This window comes from Elephantulus edwardii, unplaced genomic scaffold, assembly GCF_000299155.1.
Source record: "Elephantulus edwardii isolate Elephantulus edwardi_28Jun2011 unplaced genomic scaffold, EleEdw1.0 scaffold00057, whole genome shotgun sequence".
Lineage (NCBI taxonomy): Eukaryota > Metazoa > Chordata > Mammalia > Macroscelidea > Macroscelididae > Elephantulus > Elephantulus edwardii.
In genome coordinates, this window is record NW_006399807.1 from 1,367,303 (window position 1) to 1,387,663 (window position 20,361).

The 20,361-nt window shown below is 39.5% G+C and overlaps 1 protein-coding gene across 1 annotated transcript in view; it reads left to right on the forward strand.

The window, feature by feature from the left end:
- UAP1 (UDP-N-acteylglucosamine pyrophosphorylase 1) overlaps positions 1–20,361 on the forward strand; it is a 49,663-nt gene that overhangs the window by 2,174 nt on the left and 27,128 nt on the right. The window contains exon 2 of the mRNA XM_006887368.1: positions 17,461–17,779. Within this exon, the coding sequence (XP_006887430.1) occupies positions 17,506–17,779 (274 nt within the window). The 5' untranslated portion in view covers positions 17,461–17,505. The remainder of the gene's footprint in view (positions 1–17,460; positions 17,780–20,361) is intronic.

The following is a 20,361-nucleotide window of genomic DNA, read 5'->3' on the forward strand; positions in this document are numbered from 1 at the left end:
CCCAAAATCTCTGTAAATGTTCATTAAAATTAATGAAATTTAATAATTAAAAAAAAGAGTTTCAGTTAGATGCAAAAAAAAAAAAAAAACCAAACCAAAAAGTAAGCCAAGTAATAGTGATTATAATATGTATGTGCCATTTAGTAGTGCTGTCAGGTCTTTAGGTGACATTCATTGGGTGTGGGCTGAAGGGTTAGCTGGAAACAGAACGCACTTGTCAATTCATTCAGCATTTGTCAGTTGGCTTACTTTACTGGTCCTAAGGAAGACTTTTATAGGCGGTGCTGCCCCATTTACGGGATTTGGTGACTGTTTTTCAAAAGCTCTAAGAGGTTTACTTAGCAGTTTGGAGCTGGAGGAACACTAGAAAAGAAAGAATACTAGCTTGCTTTCTTTCACATTAAGTCCTAATGTACTATTTGATATTTATTATTATCAAGGTTGCCATGCCTTTATAATGTGGATGCATTAAGCGTACTTAAAAATCTGGCATAGTTTCCAGAGCAGATCTTCATTTTTTTTTTTCATTTTGTTGTCAAAATACAGGTTCTAGTCTAATTTCTCCTATTCACTGCTGCTTACCGATAATAGACACACCTTCCAGAATTAATGAGAAAATGGTACTATTATAACACTTGAGTGGTTATGTCTGCCTCAAAATAAATATAGATAAATTATTCTTGTTCAAATCTCAGGTTTGGTTGTTAGGTTGTGAACATTTACACATCAGTACACGTGGCCTTGTCAGCATTTGCAGATGTTTGTGCAAATGTGCACAGTGGTTCACAGATTAGACCAGCATCTCAAGATTTAATCTGTCAGCTGTCTTAACTCGCATTGATCTGTTTTCACAAGCATTTGAAGGCACATGACTATCTAATGACATTTTAGGAAAATCTTGGCTTATATTTTAAAATACTTTAATAATATTTCTGCATGCTGTTTTAGAAGGGCAAGTTGAAATATATTTGTTGTATGAATGTGGAAATATATGCACAGAAAGGTGAAATAATTTGTAGAGGGCAGATGAGAAGGTACAATCAAGAAATAAGATATATAAAAAATGAAGTAGGACATCCTGTTTCTCAGAAACCCGATAGAGGGTCAGCTCTGAGTCCGCTCCGACTTGGTGGCAATGAGTTCGTTTTGAGCTTTTTAAATTCTTCTATTAGAGCTGGTGGTGTATTCATCGCGTGTTGTGTTGCTAACCAGAATGCCACGCAACTCCAGCAGTTTGAACCCACTCTTGAGTCCCAGGGAGAAAGATGTGCAGTCTCTTCCTGTTGAGATTTACAACCTCAGAAACCCAATAGGGGGATTACCAACTGGAGTTGTCAGAACCAGCTGGATAGCAGTGAGTTTGCATTTGAGTGATTTTTCTGTTAAGGGAACCCTATAGTGGGTTAAAGAAACTTTGGTGGCCTCGTCTGTAGAAAGTTGTGCTGCTCACCCTAAGTCTGTGCTTCTCGTAAGGTTTGAATCCCAGAAGTTTCTTGGGAGAAAGATGAATCATCTCTTCCCACATGATTTTATAGCCTCTGAAAACCTGGTGAGGTGTCTGTGAGTTGGTTCCAACTTGATTGGTCATGAATTAAGTTTGTAATGGGTTATAAATTGAGTTGCTAACCAGAAAGTAGCTTCTCAAGAGGACAACAAGGGGGGCTGCTCCCATTAAGAATTACAGCCCCGGCACTGGAGGAAGGTCCACCACGAGTTGGAATTGACTTGGTGGCAGTGGATTTGACTTTTTTTTTTTTTAAATTTTAATTTATTATTTTTGTGTGAGTGTACCATCAAATCAGATCTGACTGGTACAGGAGGAGATTGTCCCTCCTTCCCCGGCAAAGCATCTGGTGGATTCGAACCGTGCATCTCTGGGATTGTAGTTGCAGCTCCTTATTACTAGGCCACCAGAGCTCCCCTTGGATTTGACTTTTGGTTTTAATCTGTTAAGAGCACTACTAGTACAGTGCCTAACGTGCTTGGCTAAAAAAAAAAAAATCAGTGCTTTGAACACACCAGCTACTCCTCAGAAGAAAAGTGTGCTTCCAACTTGGGCAATCCTATAGGTAAGATCTACTCTTATAGGGTTGCTATGAATTAGAATTGTCTCAGTGGCAGTGGGTTTGGATTTTCTGGTTTTTATTTTCTGCTACAGGCATCTGGTTGTATAGTGGTTGTATAGCTGACTACTTGTCAGCTGCTAAATGGAAGGTTGGCAGTTTGCTTCTGTAAATATTATAACCTCGGAAATCCAATGGGCCAGTTTTACTCTATTCTGTGAAGCCTGATCCTCCGGAGGGTTTTCAGAGGCAGTTAATAACTAGAGAGGAGACTGCCCATCCTTTTCCCACAATGCAAAGGAAGGCGGTTCAAATTCATCATGACAGAATGATGAGCAGTCTCCTCCCATGCAATTAACTGCCTATGTAAACCCCCTGGAGGATCAGCTATGGGTTAGTTCCAGCTCAACAGAACACAACAGCAACATAAGGAAACTGGAGGAAGCTCTGGGGTTTAGTCTGTAATGAATATATGGCTAACCCAGAGGCTGTGAGTCTGGCAGTTTGAATCCACAAGTGGTTCCTCCAGGGAGCTCTGGTGACCTAGTTGTAAGATGCTGCCCTGCTATCCCAAAGGAATGTGGTTTGAATCCCACCAGCTGCTTTGTGGGAGAAGGGTGGGCAGTCATCTCCCAAGTGATTTACTGCCTCTGAACCTGCTGGAGGGTCACCTATGGGTCAGTAAAAACAACAACAGCTGTTTTCTCCAGAGAAAGACGGACAGTCTCCTTCCATGGGATTTATAGCCGTGGAAACCCATAGACGGTTACTATGAGTTGGAACTGACTCATACTCACAGTGGTAAATAGGGTCACTGTGAGTTGGAATCTCAGCCGATACTTTAGGTATTTTGTTTGTTATTCCACTGCTATGAATTCCCTAGTCTGTCTGGAATTGGAGTTGTCAATGACCTTAGAGTGGGGGAGGAGCCTCACCTGAAAGGGAGACAGGAGCTTTGAGGTTCTCAAGCCAAGATTTGAGAAACATTGCAGTAAAGCTCCTGTGAATCCGATCAAATAAATAAATGTAAATGGGAATCTAGAAATGACCTCAGTTTTGGAAAACAACTTATACAGACATTTGTTTAGCTCTTTTAAAATGAAAAAAAAAAAAATAACATCTCTTGAAACCTATATAAATCAGTAGAAATGCCTTATAATACCCTATTAAGTGCTTAAGATTCACTCCTGACGTCTTTGTATTTTTTAAAACTTTAGAATCACTTTCATTTGATTCTAGGGGATTGTAACTTAATACACACAGGCTGATAGTCTTGGAACTTGTGTCTTTCCCTCCAGTTCACATCTGAACTCCTGATTTTGATATTGTGCTGTCTAAGCAGTATTTCCCCTTGGATGTCTGTCTAATAGGCATTTCAAACTTGATATGACCAAATGTGAAGTGCTAATCCCCTGAACATACCTTTGAACATGCCTTTGAATCTGCTCCTTCCTAGTGTTTCCTCATTTCAGTAAAAAGCACCACCCTTTAGAGTTATCTTTCTTAGATGACTATCTTTATCTTTTACCTACATTCAACCCATTATAACATCCACCTTAAGAAAATGCCTTCACCATTGAAATCCACTATGATCTCATCTGATCTGTTGTATTAGTTTCCTAAATGGTCTGCTTGATTTCACTTTTACCATCACTACAGGTTTTCACTCCCTACATATGGCAGAAAGGTCTTTTTAATACCTAAATCAGACTGTGATATTCCCCTGCTTGAAATTCTTAACTTTATTTACCCGCTAATGCCCTTTCTACGAGAAGAATATCTGTTTGTCTTTTTATTGACTATGCAAAGACATATTTGGCTGTGTGGATTATAACATTATGATTAACATTAAAACAGTGAGAATCTTAGAACACTTAATTATGCTGATACTTAGAACAAGAAACTGTTGTCTAAGCAAAGCAAGGAAATGCTGCATGGTTTAAAATTAAGAAAAATGTGTGTCAGGGCTGCAATCCCAGAGGTATGTGTTTTAAATCTCCCAGATGCTCTGCTGGAGAAGGAGGGGCAATATCCTCCTGTACCAGTCAGATCCAGTTTGACAGTACACACACACAAGTAATAAAATAAAAAAAAGGAGAAAGCTTCACATGCGGTTCAAGGCCAGCAGATGCTCTGCAGAAAATGGATGGGCAATCTCCTCTTGCATGAGTAGCTGCTTCTGAAAACCTGCCAGAGGGTCAGTTCCGACTCAACAGTTCACAACAACAACTTAGCACATAGCAAAAATACAGCTTCAGTGCTCCTTAGAAGCAAGCATGGTGAAACTTCGTCTCACATAATTAGGGCATGTTGCTAGAAGGGGCTCTTCCTTGGAAAGGAACATCATGATTGGAAAGATGGAGGGTCTGCGAAAAGAGAGGAAGGCCTTCAATGAGATGGATTGATGCAGTGACTGCAGAGATAGGTTTAAATTTGTTGGAGATGATGATGGTACAGGATAGGACAGAGTTCAGATCCTGTTCCTAGAGTTGCTCTGAGCCATAGTTGACTCTATGACACCTAACACTTTTCTCTTTGTTCACTTCTTCAACCTAATTTCCAATCACTCTTGCCTGTTAATCAATTCCAGCTACACTGACTTTTTTATTCATTCTTGAATTTGACAAGTATATTTCAGTTTCAAAATCATGAAGAATGCTCCTCTAACTACAGTGTTTTTCCCCCAAGATATTAAGTTGTTTTGCCCTCTTTCTTCTTTTAGATATGTTCTTTTTTTAAATTGTATTGACTTTTCATTCAATCATTTACAGACATTTTGTTTTATAACATTAGTTACTATCTTTAATGTACCTAATTATAATTTTTAGTCAACACCTTATTGAATATTCACTCAACCCCTCTATTTTAAGTCTCTTAATCCTTTTCTATCCCTGATAACTATTCAAGAATGATTCTGTCTGCATGCACCATAACTGTCCATTTGTGTCCAACTTAATGCAGTGTGTGTGTATGTGTTTATCATAGAGTCGTAACCAACCCGTAGCTGACCCTCTGGTGGGTTTTCATGGGCAGTTGATTGCAGGGGAGGAGATTGCCCATCCCATCTTTCTGCTGCAGAATAGCTGGTAGATTTGAACAGTGTGCCTTTGGGATTGTGATACACAGCTTGCCACTGGGCCACAAGAGCTCCCTAACTTAATGCTATTCAGCCCAATTTTTTTATAGATTCATTATGTTCTATAGTATTACACAAATTCTTTGATTGTTTTTTCATGGTGCATAATATACTTCATTGTGTGAATGTTGTTGTTGTTATGTGCCGTCGAGTCGCTTGCGACTCAAAGTGACCATATGTACAATAGCCCTAAACTCTGCTCTGTCTTGTGCCATTCGCACTGTCTCCGATACACCCATCCTGATTACCCCAGTCACTGAATCAGTCCACCTCATAGAGGGCCTTCTTCCCTCCACCCTACCAAGCATGATGTCCCTCTCCAAGGACTGGTCCCTCCTTGCAACATGTCCAAAGTATGTTAGACGAAGCCTTAGAATCCTTGCCTCCAAGGAGCTGCCCGGTTTAGCCCTTTCCAGGATGAATCTGTTTGTTTTCCTAGCAGTCCATGATACCCTCAATACTCTTCTCCAACATCAAAGCTCAAAGGCATCAATTCTCCTTCTATCCTCCTTAGTCATTGTCCAACTCTCTGATGCATAACAAGTGATAGCAAAGACCATGGCCTGTATCAGATGCACCTTAGACGCACCAGAGAGACACCATTGCTCTTCAGTACTTTGGAGAGGTCCCTAACAGCAGACTTTCCCGTGGCAATACGCCTTTTAATTTTCTGGCTGCTGGTGCCAAGAGTGTTGATTGTGGAGCCAAGCAAACTAAAGTTGTGAACAATCTCAATCTCTTCACCATCCATCCTGATGCTGCCAATTGGTCCAGTGGTGAGAATCTTTGTCTTCTTTATATTGAGCCTCAATCCATATTGGAGGCTGCAGTCCTTGACCCTCTGCAACAAGCGCTTCAGTTTCCTCCTCAGTTTCAGCAAGCAGGCTTGTGTCATCTGCATAACACAGATTGTTGATAGATCTTCTACCAATCCTGACCCCACATTTCTCCTCATAGAGCCCAGCCTCCTGGATAATCTGTTCTGCATACAGGTTGAAAAGGTATGGAGACACTACACATCCCTGGTGTATGCTCTTCCCAATTTTGAACCATGCAGTGTTTCCTTGCTCTGTTCTGTACTACAGTTTATTTAGCCATTGGGATATCCACTGAAGGCACAGTTGGGTTGTTTCCAGCTTTTGGCTATTATAAATACTGATGCATTGAACATGAGTGTGGATATATATGTTTGTCATTGAGCTTATTTATTTGTTATATACCTAGTTGTGCGATTGCTAGTTCAAATGATATTCCTATTCTCAACTTTCTAATGAAGCTCCATTTCCACTAGCAGTATATGAGAGTTCCAATCTCTCTAAACCCTTACCAGTATTATTTGCATTTTTATTGAACTTTGCTGTTGTTAGGTACCATTATATGTATGATTGTAATTTGAAGAATCATTTGATACATATATGTACTTTTCTTTAAAAATATTTTTTCATTGCTTTATTGACTTCACAGTCCTTACATCAATGGTCTTGCGTTTTGCTGGGGTGAGAGAATTATCTTTGTTTGCATTTGCATCTGTCTCACAGCTGGTGATCTTGAGCCTTTTCTCATGTATTTATTGGCCTTCTAAATGTCTTCTTTGGTAAAATATCTTTGTCTTGTACTCATGTCTGTAATTGGGTTGTTTGTCTTTTTTCCTGTTGAGGTGTTGCAGTTTTCTGTATTTTAGAGATGAGGACCCTTTCTAGATTTGTCATTGCTGAATATTTTTTCCTAGTCTGCAGGTTTTCTTTTTACCCCCTTGGAGAAGCTTTAGGTGCATATGAGGATTTAATTTTAGAAAGTTCATCATTCAACTAGTTCATTCTCTCTTGATGGTACATTTGCAATTATATTTGATAATCAATCTATGATAGATTAGGACTTCTAAGTTTAATTTTTATTCCTTGATGATCTTTATAGTTTAGGTTTTGCATGTTGATCTTTCATCTGCTAGTTTTTGCATATTGCGTGAACTCTGGGTCTTGTTTCAGTTTTCTGCAAATAGATCTCTGGTTTCATCAGCATTGTTGTTAAAAGAGGTTGTCTCCCTCCTTCCCCTCATTTAATGGATTCCATCTCTTTGTCAAAGATCAGCTGGAGAAATTGTAAGGAAAGCACAGTACTGGTAAGGATTTTGTTCTGTTGTACATGGGGTTGCTATGCTGTTGTTCTTATGTGCCCATGAGTTGACGAGCTTGTGGTGGCCTTATGGGCAAGGGCTTGGAACCTTGTCCTCACCTGTACCATCCTCTCAAGCTCTGACATGCTCAGAGCCATCATGCTAGTCATGGGTCAGTCATCTTGTTGAGAGTCTTATTCTCTTGCCCTGCCCCTCCACCTTTTCCAGAGTGATGTTTTTCCCCAAGGCCTGGCTCCTTCTGACAACATCCCAAGGACTGTCTCTAAAGCAAGTGAGGCCAACTTTCACTATTCTTGTCCCTCAGGAGTCCCTGGTTGCACTTCCTTCCAAGGCAGATTTATTTGTTCTTTTGGCAGTCCATGGGATATTCAATACACCTCCACCATAATTCAAAAGCATTGATTCTTCTGCTATCGTACTTATTCACTGTTAACTTTCAGGTGCATGTGAAACAATTGAAAATACTATGGCTTGGCATACCTTAGTCTTTAAACTTACATCCTTGCTCAGTAGCACTTTTGAGAGGCTCTTGACATCACATTTTCCTAATACAACATGTCTTTCAATTTCTTGACTGCTCCTATCACCAGTGCTGATTGAGAATCAAATAATTGACAACTGACAACTTCATTTATTTACACCCCCCACGCTCAAGTCTATCATGATGTTGCCTGTTGTTGCAGACATAGGGTAAAGTATTTTTATAATTATTAATAATGAGACAGACTACCAAGAATGAGAGGAAAGACAGGGGGCCTGCAGTTTCATTGACTGAAGTGCCCAAGCCATGTCTCTCTGTGTATTTATTGAGAATCATCAGCAAGGTAAGCAAAGGAAAATCACAAGGGAGTAGAAAATAAAAGCAAAGAATCATGGGGAAGTGTTTTGCAAATAAGGTGGAGTTCTCTATTGTTTACCTTATGCTTGTCTCAGAAGGGAGGGATTCAGTATATATAAACCAAGAAACTCTTAAGGAATGCCTTAGTGCCTCAGGGTGAACTCAAGCTTGCATTAAACCTCACCCATATCCTGATTTGCATTTGGTTTACTATTAATTACTATTACTATTAATATTAAATTTGATATTGTATCTTAGTGTTTTAATGGAATCCATATTGAAGACTGACTATAGTCTTTGATCATCTGCATTAAGTGCATTAAATTTTCCCTATCAAGACGCAGTTCAAATCCACCAGATGCTCTGCCAGAGAAGGAGGGATAATCTCTTCCTGTACCAGTCAGATCTGATTTGATGGTACAAACACACAAAATAAAAAAAATTTCCCTTTCTACAATCAGAGTTGTGTCAGCTGCATAGGGCTGGTTGTTCATGAGTTTCCTCTAATCCTGATACCACATTCTTTGTCAGCTCTGGGTTGTGATGAGTTGGAGTCAACTCAGCTGCATCTCACAACACCACCTCCAGCTTTTATGTGGTGCACATAGTTGACACACGCAACTGCTAACTGAAAGTTTGAAGATTCATGTTCATCTAGAGGTACCTTGGAAGAATGCCATTGAAAACTCTATGCAGCACAGTCTACCATAACACATATGAGGCCTCATGATTTGGCCTTGTCTTAGGGACAGCTGGTTTAATAGTGTTCATTGAGGGCATTCTGTGTGCCACACTGTCACTGTTTCAACCCTGTCTGTTATATTAACATATAAATCCTCTTAACGTTATAAATACAATCTGTGGAGCTCTGGTGATGTAGTCCTTAGAGAGCTGTACTGTTAGTTGAAAGGCCACACCTGGTAGTTCAAATCCACCAGCTACTCCTAAGGAAAAAGACTGGCAATCTCCTTTATGATTTACAACCTCTGAAAATCCACTGGAGGGTCAGCCATGAGTTGGTTCCAACTCAACAGCAAAGACAGGACAGGATCATTATCTACATTTTCTTTTTTAAAATTTTTATGATGATGATGATGATGATGATGATGGGGTGTGTGTGTGTGTGTGTACCATCAAATCAGATCTAACTGGTACAGGAAGAGATTGCCCCTCCTTCTCCAGCAGAACATCTTGTGGATTTGAACCACATACCTCTGGGATTGCAGTGCAGCTTCTTGCCACTAGGCCACCAGGGCTCCCTTATTACCTACATTTTAGATAAAAACAGATTGTGGTGTTAGGGTAGATCTGGGCTATAAATTCAGCCAAGTCTGACTTGTGTCCATCCAATACTACTTATCAACAAAGTACATTGTTCTCATTTAAATGATATGATTGCTCTCCTCCTGAGCATTTCCACTTTTTATAAGAAGCATTGCAGTGTAGTGGAGAGAGCAAAAGCTTCAGAGAGTCAGGTTGATCTGGGTTAAAATTTCTGTTCTTCTATCTAATAAACATAGTCTTAGGGCAAGTTACCTAACCTCCCGGAGCCTCATTTTTTCCCCAAGTTGTAATGATTATTTAATTTCTGCCATTCAACTTTGTTCTATCATCATTTTACTGACAAAGATAAGAGAGTTGAAACAAATCAACTCATACAGTACAGCCAGGATTAAAAGTCAGGGCTGTTTGATCCCCAAATTTGCTGGAGTCTGTGAAGTAGATCTTTAAGGATAAAATCAATCATTTTCCAGGAACAGAAGAGACTAAGAAAAGAACTTGGAGGTAGGGATGTGAGTCTTAAATGTTAGCAAGCTAGTATTAGGCTCCACAGTACTGTGTGGCAGAAATGACACATGATCCTCCGGAGGGTTTGCAGAGGCAGTTAATCTCATGGGAAGAGATTGCCCATTGGTCTCCTGTAGAGTAGCTGGTGGGTTCAAACTGCGTGCCTTTGGGGGTGCAGCTCCAGCTTCTTACCCCTAGGCTACCAGAGCTCTCTGTGCCCCACTTTGGTCAATACAGTTTCATTTTTGTTTTGAATAATCCTTGATTTAGTCCTGATCATTGGTAACTTGTATAGATATTAAGGATAGTGTTATTTTTGTAGCTGTTACAATAGTTTATCCCTGAAGCAAATCTAAGTAGGAGATAAAAAAATAAAGGCTGAGGATATGACATGCTCAACTTTATGTGCAAGTCTAATAGGAAAGTCGTTTTCTAAGAATCATGAAACCAATCTGTCGCTTTTACTTTTAGGGGCATACAATTAAAAAAGTTGCTAGACATTACATGCATGTCTTTATTGTACAATGATATCTTTTTATTTTGGGGTGGACACCAGTTAAAATGATAAAACATCTGAGTTGGGCTGATTTACTCAAGATAGAATAAAAAAGTAATGTCATTGTTGTGTGCTATTGAGGTGGAACCAACTCAGCTGACCTTCCAGCAGGTTTTCTGAGGCTTTAAATCACAAAGAAGGAGATTGTCCATCTTTCTTCTGAGAAACAGCTTGTGGATTTGAACTGTGTTTCTTAGGGTCAACAGTACAAACGGTTCTTACCACTAGGCCACCAGAGTTCCCTTAAAAACTAGAGTGATAATAATGCTTTTAAAAATGAAGTTTTGTGTTCATTCGTTAAAAAGCGGTGAATCCACCAGCTGTTCCTCATGCACTGGTCCTGTGTATTTTCTTCCTTTTTCTTTTTCTGTTGTCCTGTGAATTCCTTTTTTTCCAAAGTTGAGTCAGATATAAAAACTCATATCAATTCTGTTTATATTTTGAAATAAAGTAAAACAATATATTCTTTTCTGTTTCCTTCTTTTCTCTCTCACACACACAATTCATAGAGATTCTCTTCAGAAATCATAGCTTAATGCAAGCATAAATTTAGGAGTTAAGACTACTTAAACTTGCTGCAGAAGATCTAAGATGTTAGCCTTCATTATGGATTACATCTCAACATCAAGAAAAGACACTCTTATTGCTGTGCCAGTAAGCAGCATCCTGATAGTTGGAGAAAAGATTGAAATTGTCAGTGATTTCATGTTCCTTGGATGAATCAGCATCCTTGGTATCAGTAGTCAAGAAATAAAAAGGGACCACTCCTAAGCCATGAAGAGCAGTGCTGTCAGTTTGATTCAGCCATGGTCTTTTTAATCACTTGCTGTGCATCTCAGAGCTGGACAATGCATAAGGGTAACAGAAGAAGGATCTATACTTCTTTGTTATGGTGTTGGGTAGGGTGCTGAGTGTCCCATGGACTGCCAAAAGAACAAATGTCTTGGAGAAAGTCAAGCCAGAGTTCTCCTTGGAGGCAAGGATAGTGGAGGTTCATCTCAAATACTTTGGGCATATTGCTAGGAGATACTATTCCTCTAAAAAAAAAAGAAAAAAAGGTATAATGGTATAATACTTAGAAATGTGGAGGCTCAGTGAAAGAGAGGAAGGCCGTCAATGAGATGAATTGACACAGTAGCGGCAACAATGAGGTCAAGTATGCCAGAGATAGTAAGGATGGCATAGGATAGGACAGGGTTTAGAACTGTTCTTCATAGGGTCACCGTGAGTCATACTTGACTCAAGGGCACTTAACAACAACAACAACAACAACGTCTTGAAGCCTTGCTCTTTCCCTTTACTTCTTGTGTCACTATACCAAGTTGTCTTTGTAGCTTCATTTCTTCATAAAATTACCCTGATAATAGTACACCAGAATTGTTTTAAAGATGAACATTTATAATTAATTTTCAGTTGTACTACAAGATTGTAAACACATACAGGGGACTCATAGATTGAGGTTCTCTTGAGTTCATAAATGGTGTTTGATGTTAAATGGTCCTGACCATTGTTACTTTTATTTTTACGTTTGATGAAACTAAGACATAAGACCACTTAGTAACTCAGTCAAATTCTAGAAACATGATAGAACATGTTTCTAGAATTATCATGTATGTTACCTTTTGTTATTATAAAATACTGTTAATACATTGGGAGAAAATAAGTGGCCTAGGCTTGATACCAGCTGTTCCTCTGTCCCTCACATCCAAAACCTTGCAATGCAGTGATGGTTCTTTGTGATGACCCTCAGGTTTATCACTTTAATTCTCATTTCCTTTGCAACTAGGTTCAGATTTGTTGCCTTTTAGCTTATTTTTGCTTCTAAGTGTCCCCCTTACAAATCTAAGGCTACTGCAACTTTCATGTTCTTAAAGTGTGGTGACACAACCCTGTTTAGTGTTCTATTACTGTTGACCCTTGAAGGTTTGAACTGCATAGGCCCCACCCCTCGTACTTAATGATATTCTTGATGTAACTCATCTGAACCTGAAAAGTTTTTTCCTCTGCATCACAGGGCTCTTTAAATGGATACTGGAAAAATCTGAGCTATAGAGAACAAAATCCATATGTAAATGGGCTGTGCAGTTCAAATCTACAATATTCAAGGATCAACAGTTATACAATGGATTTTCTACTGTTTGGGAGGAGGTCAGCGCTCCTAACCCCCAAGTTGTTCAAGGGTCAACTGTACTTACAGTGTTAGATATGAATCCTTCTGCTTAGTTTCAAATGCACTTTGCGATATAGGCTGTCACTACTTTATTTTGCACTCTTCAAAGAATCTAAAATGTATTTCCTGCTCTGCACCCCACATGTGTTCCCACTCCTGACTGTTGCTTTGTCTGTTTCTTAATCTTATATATAATCTTCCCAGTGTCTTAATCTGTGTATTCTCCTCTTCTTGGAAGAGGTCCAATTAGATGACACTTTGACAAGGCTTTCTGAACAACACCGTCATAGGCATTTATCTATACTATTCAAAGAGAATAAACATTTCACTCTTTTTTTCTCTCCTTTGGCCCTGAACAGTTTAACATGATGGTATGAAATACTCTTTAAAATTATTGCCCTATTCACTGATCATTTTGTGTGAAGTGTGATTACCTTTAGCTTACGGAATAAGTTCTTAGTGAATCAATGGACATGTTTTTATTGCTTCTGTGTGGGAGCTGCAATTGAAACAATATTTTCATGATTATCTCAAAAATTCATTTTTTTCTAGTTGGAACCAATTCTTAGCTGACCCTCCAGCAGGTTTTCCAAGACTGTGAACTGCACAGGAAAAAGATTGCCCATCTTTTTTCTGAGGAGGAATTTGTGAATTTGAACTTCCCACCTTTAGGTTGGCAGTGCATCTCCTCCACTTGGCTACTAGAACTCCTTTCCATGATTATAGGTAATCTTGTTTTTCTGAATACAGCAGAGCTATTTCTAAATGTTAGAGATAAAAGGAGAACTTTTTTTTTTTTTTAAATCCGTAGAGGACATTTAACTCATTCTTTTGAATTTCTTATCAGGAAGTTGCAGTAACCTTTCTTCCTCTGAAAGATTTTGTTTCTGTGTTTCGGTCACTTCTTTTGGTTCTGTCTTATGTTGCTTTTTTGTATTGGTTTAAAGTTACCTGCTGCCTATGGAGCATTGTAGTGGTGGTGTATTTGTATTATTTTGCTTTGATATTTCTGATTGAACTCTGTGAGTGTAAGCAATCCTGTATTTCAGTGAAGTAGACAGCAGCAGCAGTGCAGAGGCAGCTGAATGTGGTCGTTTAAAGAGTGTGAGCGCTGGAATCAGACTGCCTGGGCTTACATCCTGGCTCCACTAGCTGAGGAGGTTATCTCCTCAGAGATAAACTAGTAGTAATACTGTTGCTACCTATGTTGTAGAGTTGTTGAAAATGAAGTGAGATAATGTAGGTTAAGGTATTTAGTGCAGTACCTGGTACAAAATACTATTGCCCAACAAATTTGATCTATTCCGAATACGAATGTGACTGAAAGGCAAGAGTAATTTCTTAACATGGATGTTGTTGGGTTGTTTTTTTTTTTTTTTAATATTTGTGTACTGGTTTTACATTTAATCATTCATGGACATTTTACTTTTAATGTTAATTATAATTGATTAATATAATTATTACAAGTCAGACCAGACTCTTGTTGTATATTACCTTTCCCTTTCCCCAGTTTTTATCTTTTTATTTTTGTTTCCATCCCTTCCTTCTCATGCCTATGAACCTGTCAAGATTGCACCTGTCTATGGGTAAACATTTCCTTTGCTTTTTATTTTAGTCGTCTTCTACCATAATTATTCCTGCCTGCCTGACTTACAGAACTTAGCAGGATACTCTAGATTCATTCATGTGGAGTATTTCTTCGTGTTCTTAGTGATTTTGCACTCTTGGGGTGCTGGTGATTTCTTTGTTCCATCTGCTCTTCTGTGCTGATTCATTTTGCTTATGGTTTTTCTCATACTTTTCATTCCTACTTTGGTGTTAAGTCTTACCCCCCTTTTTATTTTATTTTATTTTTTTTACACCATACGTCTCATATATTTATTGAAAATGTGGGTGCATAACGAAGCACGTTCCATGGATAGTGATCAGATGGTGACAATCAGTATCAGATTAACCGATATGGCCAGTCAACTTGACATAGTGCGATACTAATGAACCGAGGATCATTATGTGCACTGCCATCACGTGTGCAACTTCTTAGAGGCCCAGCTTGGTTCTTCTCCAATGTCTTCTCTTGGAGTTGTACCTGATTTTATTGCCAGTTTTCATTCTAATCCACTGAGGAATGGGCTGGTTCTGCTTTTGTTTTTTGGCCAGGAACCTCTTAGTCCTGAAAGTCTTATGAGAAGACATAATGAAGACAAAACGGAGCCACACTAAAAATGATGGCGGAGGAAAAGAAAGAGCCCCCTTTTTATTTTTATGAGAAATTTTAATGTCTTAAGAGTTACTACATAAATTACTGTTTTATTCCCATGTTAGCACAACTTCTTGAGTGCATTATTTTCTCATTAATTTTCCATAATATTAGGGAATTTTTCTACCTGCAAATCTTTATAAATGTCTTCTGTCCTTCCCCCCCCTTTCCTGTTCTGAAATTTCCATTATTGGAAAATTACTGCTTTTGATGTTAGCCCACATAAGTCTAATGTATTCTGAATTTTCTTTCCTTTTTTCTGATTGCTCCTCTCATAGATTACTAATTCTGCATTCTCTCTTTTCATTTCTACTCACTTGTTCTTCCAGTTTGTTAGTATTCCTGTATTTTTTTTTTGTTTTAATAGTCTGAACTTCAATTTACTGTTTTTGTATTGCTTCTAATTTTCCATTTTTTAAAAAATCTCATTTTGCATATTATGTTGTTAATGTCTTGTAGAATCTGGATCAAGTGATAGCTGATCCTCCATCAGGTTTTCAGAGACTAAACCATATGAGCGGAGGTTGCTTTACCCTGCAGGGCAGCTGCTTGATTCAGATCACTTGCATTTGTGTTGGCAGGACAGCTCCTTAGCACTAAGCTGCCAGAGCTCCAAATCTATGATCTTGCATAATTTTAAAGAATTTTTTCTGTGATTTTTTTTTTCCAATCTAGAGGACATTTAACTGTCATTCCTTTGAATTTCTTATCAGGAAGTTACAGTAACCTTTCTTCCACTGAAAGATTTTCTGTTTCTGTTTTGTTCACTTTTTGGTTTCATCTTAAGTTGCTTTTTTGTGTTGCCTGTGGAACATTGTAGTGGTGGTGTATTTGTATTATTTTGCTTTGATATTTCTGATTGAACCGTGTGAGGGTGTTATTTGCTAGTTTGATAATTCTAAATGTTTCACCTTCTATCTTCTGGTGAGTGGGATAGAGGATGGTAGTGTGTTTGCGTCTCTGGGCATGTAGGGCTCAGTTGTGACAGACTGAGCTGGTTTGAGTTACTGTTTTCTCTGTTTTGCTTGATGAGTGAAGCTGCAGAAAGTGCCGATGTAGCTGGATGGTCATCAGATGGGACAAAGAAGAAAGGGAACAAATACTCAAAACTAAAGCAACAGAACTCAATCCAAAAAAGTGAAAAACAAGATTAGATGCAAAAAGAAAATTCCTCAAGAAGGAAAACACTGAGGGTTCACAGTGAAGTAGAATCAGAATAGGAAAGACAAGAAAGAGGGGAAATGAGAGAGAGACAGACAGAGAGAAGGAACACCAGCAAGGGAAAGGATTAAAGACAGAAGAGAAAGTGGAAGGTGTGAAAGGGGGGAGGGGCAGATTCACACATACAGGAGCACATAGCAAAAATAAAATAAACAAGCAAACAAAAATCCCAAGAAACTATGAGAAATAAAGACTGAGAGAAGAAAGGATGGCTTTTCATGGACTTGGACACCTCATCACTGTAGTGGTAGTGTGGTGGGTAGGATCAAGTTTTCTGGTCTGGGACATTGTGTCTGCCAGTCCAGCAGAAGGATGGAGTTGGGATACACAGGTTGGAGTTTCTATTCATCTGCGGTGGCTTGAGCCAGGCCAGCGGTTACTTTTGTTCTAGGGAATGTTGAGGCTAGGTATACACACATGATGACAGAGTTTCTGCTGACTTCAGAGGATCCTAGGCTAGTCTTCCTTGCTAGGTGTGGTGTCTTTGTCAATTAGGAGAATAGGTGCAAGCAGGATGACCAGTCGGAAATGACTTGCATGAAGAATATTCTCTGCCAGCTTGACATCCTTCAGGCATACACTTCAAGGAAGGTGCTCCAGGTGTGGGCCTGGTGTATGCTAGACAAGGATATTTGGTGAAAGACAAGAATCCTAGTCAGAGATGTCAGAATCCTAGTCACACTAATCTAGGAGAGCTGACTGTGGGCCAGGCACAGCACAGTCTGTCAGCTTCTGGAACAGGTTTCTGGATATAGAGCTTGTCTGTGGGTGGGCTCTCAGCATTAGATACAAAATAAAGAGCTGTCTGTGGGCATGCTCTTAGCATTAGATACAAAATGGCATGAGTCTGGGTTTAGGAGCCAGGATGGGGCTGGGGAATGCTGCCAGCAGCTGGTGGGTGGTGGTTGGACAGCATCACTACCATGATCTTCAAGAGGACATGCGGTATGGGGCCAGGTAGCTTCTGGTGTGGATATAACCAACTCCTTTTCCTAGGTTCCCACCGTGAGGTCAGAAGCTTTTGAAAATAACCTATGGTTCCGTGTTCCATCTGTTTCTTTTCCGTTTCTTCCTTGAGTCGGTATTGGAAGTATTTCTTTGTCTTTTTAACTCAAGGCCCCAGAATTACCTGTCTCTGCTGCTTTGTCTTCTGATGTCTTTAGTTAAGAGGGTCTGCACTGTCATCTGTCTAGTCTGCTATCTTACCCAGAAGTCCTTAACACTAAAATTTTAAATGTACTTTAGGAGGAAAAGTTATATAGGTTGGACTTTGACCTGTTACCCTTTTTCTTTTTAGGTTTACAGGTGTAGAAAGTACACAAAACTTGACTACCAGGACATTATGAATGTTAATGACCTCAAATGCAGGTTGTCCAAGGCTGGACAAGAACACCTGCTACAGTTCTGGAATGAACTGGATGAAGCTCAGCAGAGAGAGCTTTATGAAGAGCTCCAGGCCATGAACTTTGAGGAGCTGGACTTCTTTTTCCAAAAAGCCATGGAAGGATTCAGCCAGACATCTGACAAAGTGGATGCCCGAATGGAACCTGTACCTCGAGAGGTGTTGGGCAGTGCCACCAGGGATCAAGATCAGCTCCATGCCTGGGAAAGTGAAGGTACTGAGCATGCACACACTTGTGCTGTGGTTTGTTAGGGGATTTATTAGAATTGTTGAGGTAGAAGCATTATGAAACAGTACTTTGACTCTTACTCTCATAAATCAGGTATTCCAAAAAGTGACAGATTGTTTTACTCAGATATCTGTAGTGTTGCCTATTCTTCCCTGTCCCCCCTCCCCCATTTCTGGTGCTTGATTTCTAGGCTTTTCTTACTTAATTCTTAATTTCTCTATAGCAACTTTTTCCTTAATTTTTTTTTAATAAATTGCGACATTTCTTTAGGAGATTGTACTTGACTCGACGACACCTAAAAACAACAACAATTTAGGAGAAAAATTTGAACCAGGGATGGAGATGAGGAAAATATAGGAACACTGATATGGTCTTTTCTGCATTCACCTGCTCAAAATTTAATCCAAATGTGCTGTAGCAACAAAAACTCATTGCTAGGATATAGAAACCAACCCTTGGCTGACTCTCTAGTAGGTTATCAGGGATTATGAATTGAGTGTAATGGAAATGCCCATCTTTCTCCCTCAGAACTCCTGGTAAATTTGAACCAAGTGGTCTTTCCCTAAACATGTCTTTCCCCATGGTTAACAAAACCAAACCCACTGCTATTTAGATGGATCCTTCAGAATGGAGGAATAGAATTATAATATGACCCTAACTAAATTTGGACTCATCAATTCTCCTTTCTTCTCTGTGTTTTGAAAATAGCCTCCTACTTTAAAACAAAACCCACTCAGGCCTCATGCTATTCTCTACTGTCTCAGTTGTCCATATTTCCCTTAAAATATCTATTCTGCATTTTCTGAAATTGAGTACAGTAATATTTTTAGTAATTTTATGGGCCTTATATGCTTATTCTAGAGAATTCACACAGTTCTAAAAAGTACAAAGGGAATGGAATGAGACAGGACAGTTGAGTTTCCTGGCCCATAGAGGTGGAAAGCTGAGAACTTCTAGGCTGGAGGGTTACTGGTTGGAGGTAAGTCCCTCGGGGCATTACTGCTAGAGTGAAAAAGAGCTTTTTAATGCTGGCATGGGCAGCACTGGAGGTCAGGCTGAGGGCTAATGGGCTGAAGATTGAGAGACTTACCCAGTTCAGGAGAGGCTGCCCAGTTCTGAACCTTAACTGCCATCTGTTACTTCCTTATTAAATCCCATATTTGTCACTATTGCCTGTGACTTCTGTGTGGCCGTTACAATGAATTATCTAACCCAACAGACAAGTTGAGAGCACTGTGGGAGGCAAGGTTGCTTTCCAAATTGGTAAAAAAGGGCTGGAAAGTGGGAACATGTCCTATTCTGCCTCTGGTTTGGGCTGGTGCTCAGAGTGATTCTTACCTTTTTTCTTCTGAGGTTGGAGGAATTCAAACATCTCCCCCACCCCATTTTTATAGAGCTTGAATACAGTATATTGAGCGTAGTAAGTCAGACACAAAAATGATAAATGTTGTATGATCTCACTTATATAAAAATAAGGCAGATATATAGAGAGCAAAGTTCGTTAGTGGTTACCAGGGCTAGCGGGGAACAGAGAGGAAGAGGTAACAATGATAGTAAGATTGCATTGTTTAGTGAGAGTATGATTGCACAACCTAAAGTTGCACAGTTTTTATAATTGCGGTCAGCAAGTTGGACACCTGGAAAAAATTTGAATTGGCAAAAGTTGTGTAATATTTACAACATAGCCAGAATGAGTGAGTAGTTCAGTGATTGAATATTCACCAAGTTGCTGCTGCTATCAGAAGCTGTGGCTGCATTTAGTTCTTGAATGGCAGCTGGCCTTGATACTCTACGGATTCTTATTTCCTTTGGTTTTTCTCTGCTGCCCATTCATAAGGAAAATGTATAAGCAGGTGAAGGTTAATGCAGTAGCCTTTATCACAAGGCCATGGATTGTGCTGTAAATAGTTGCATTGGTTTTGATTAGATGGTGATAAAATGTGAATGGTGAACTGCCCTGACATTGTCCCAGCGCCACTCTAAGAAATAGTGGGAGCTGGGTTATCAGGTCTGCTGTTGGAAAGAGGAGTTGAACAAAGTATGGTAGACAAGAGTGAGGAAACAAGTGTGTTTTAAGAAAAAGGGACGCCATCACTAACTGCTAGTTAGTTAGCAAGGCCTTAGCATTGAGAAATATGAGAAAACTGACAGGAAAGGGGATTTTATGGAGGTTGACTGACCCAGGAAAGAGGAAGTTGATAGAGGATTCTCTTAAGAACTGGTTAGAACCAGTGGAAAATACTTCCCTCATGTTGGGTGCAACCAACATGAACTGTGGAGTAGGAGCTGAGACAGGGAGCTCACTCTGCAAGCAGAGCTGGTCTTCTCAGTGACTGTTGTGATTTTTTAACTTTGTGTGAAGGTGGTAATGAGATAGTCAGGAACTGTGACTCACTGCCTTCCAGTTGGTTCCACCTCCTAGTGATCCAGGTTTCTGAGACTGCAGTGAGTTGCCCATCTTTCTCTGGCAGAGCCACTGGTGGGAGAATACTGACTAAAGCTACATTAACAGCAAAACAGAACACACTTGCCATGTGAGGACTTTAATGTCCAAACGTTAAAGACTG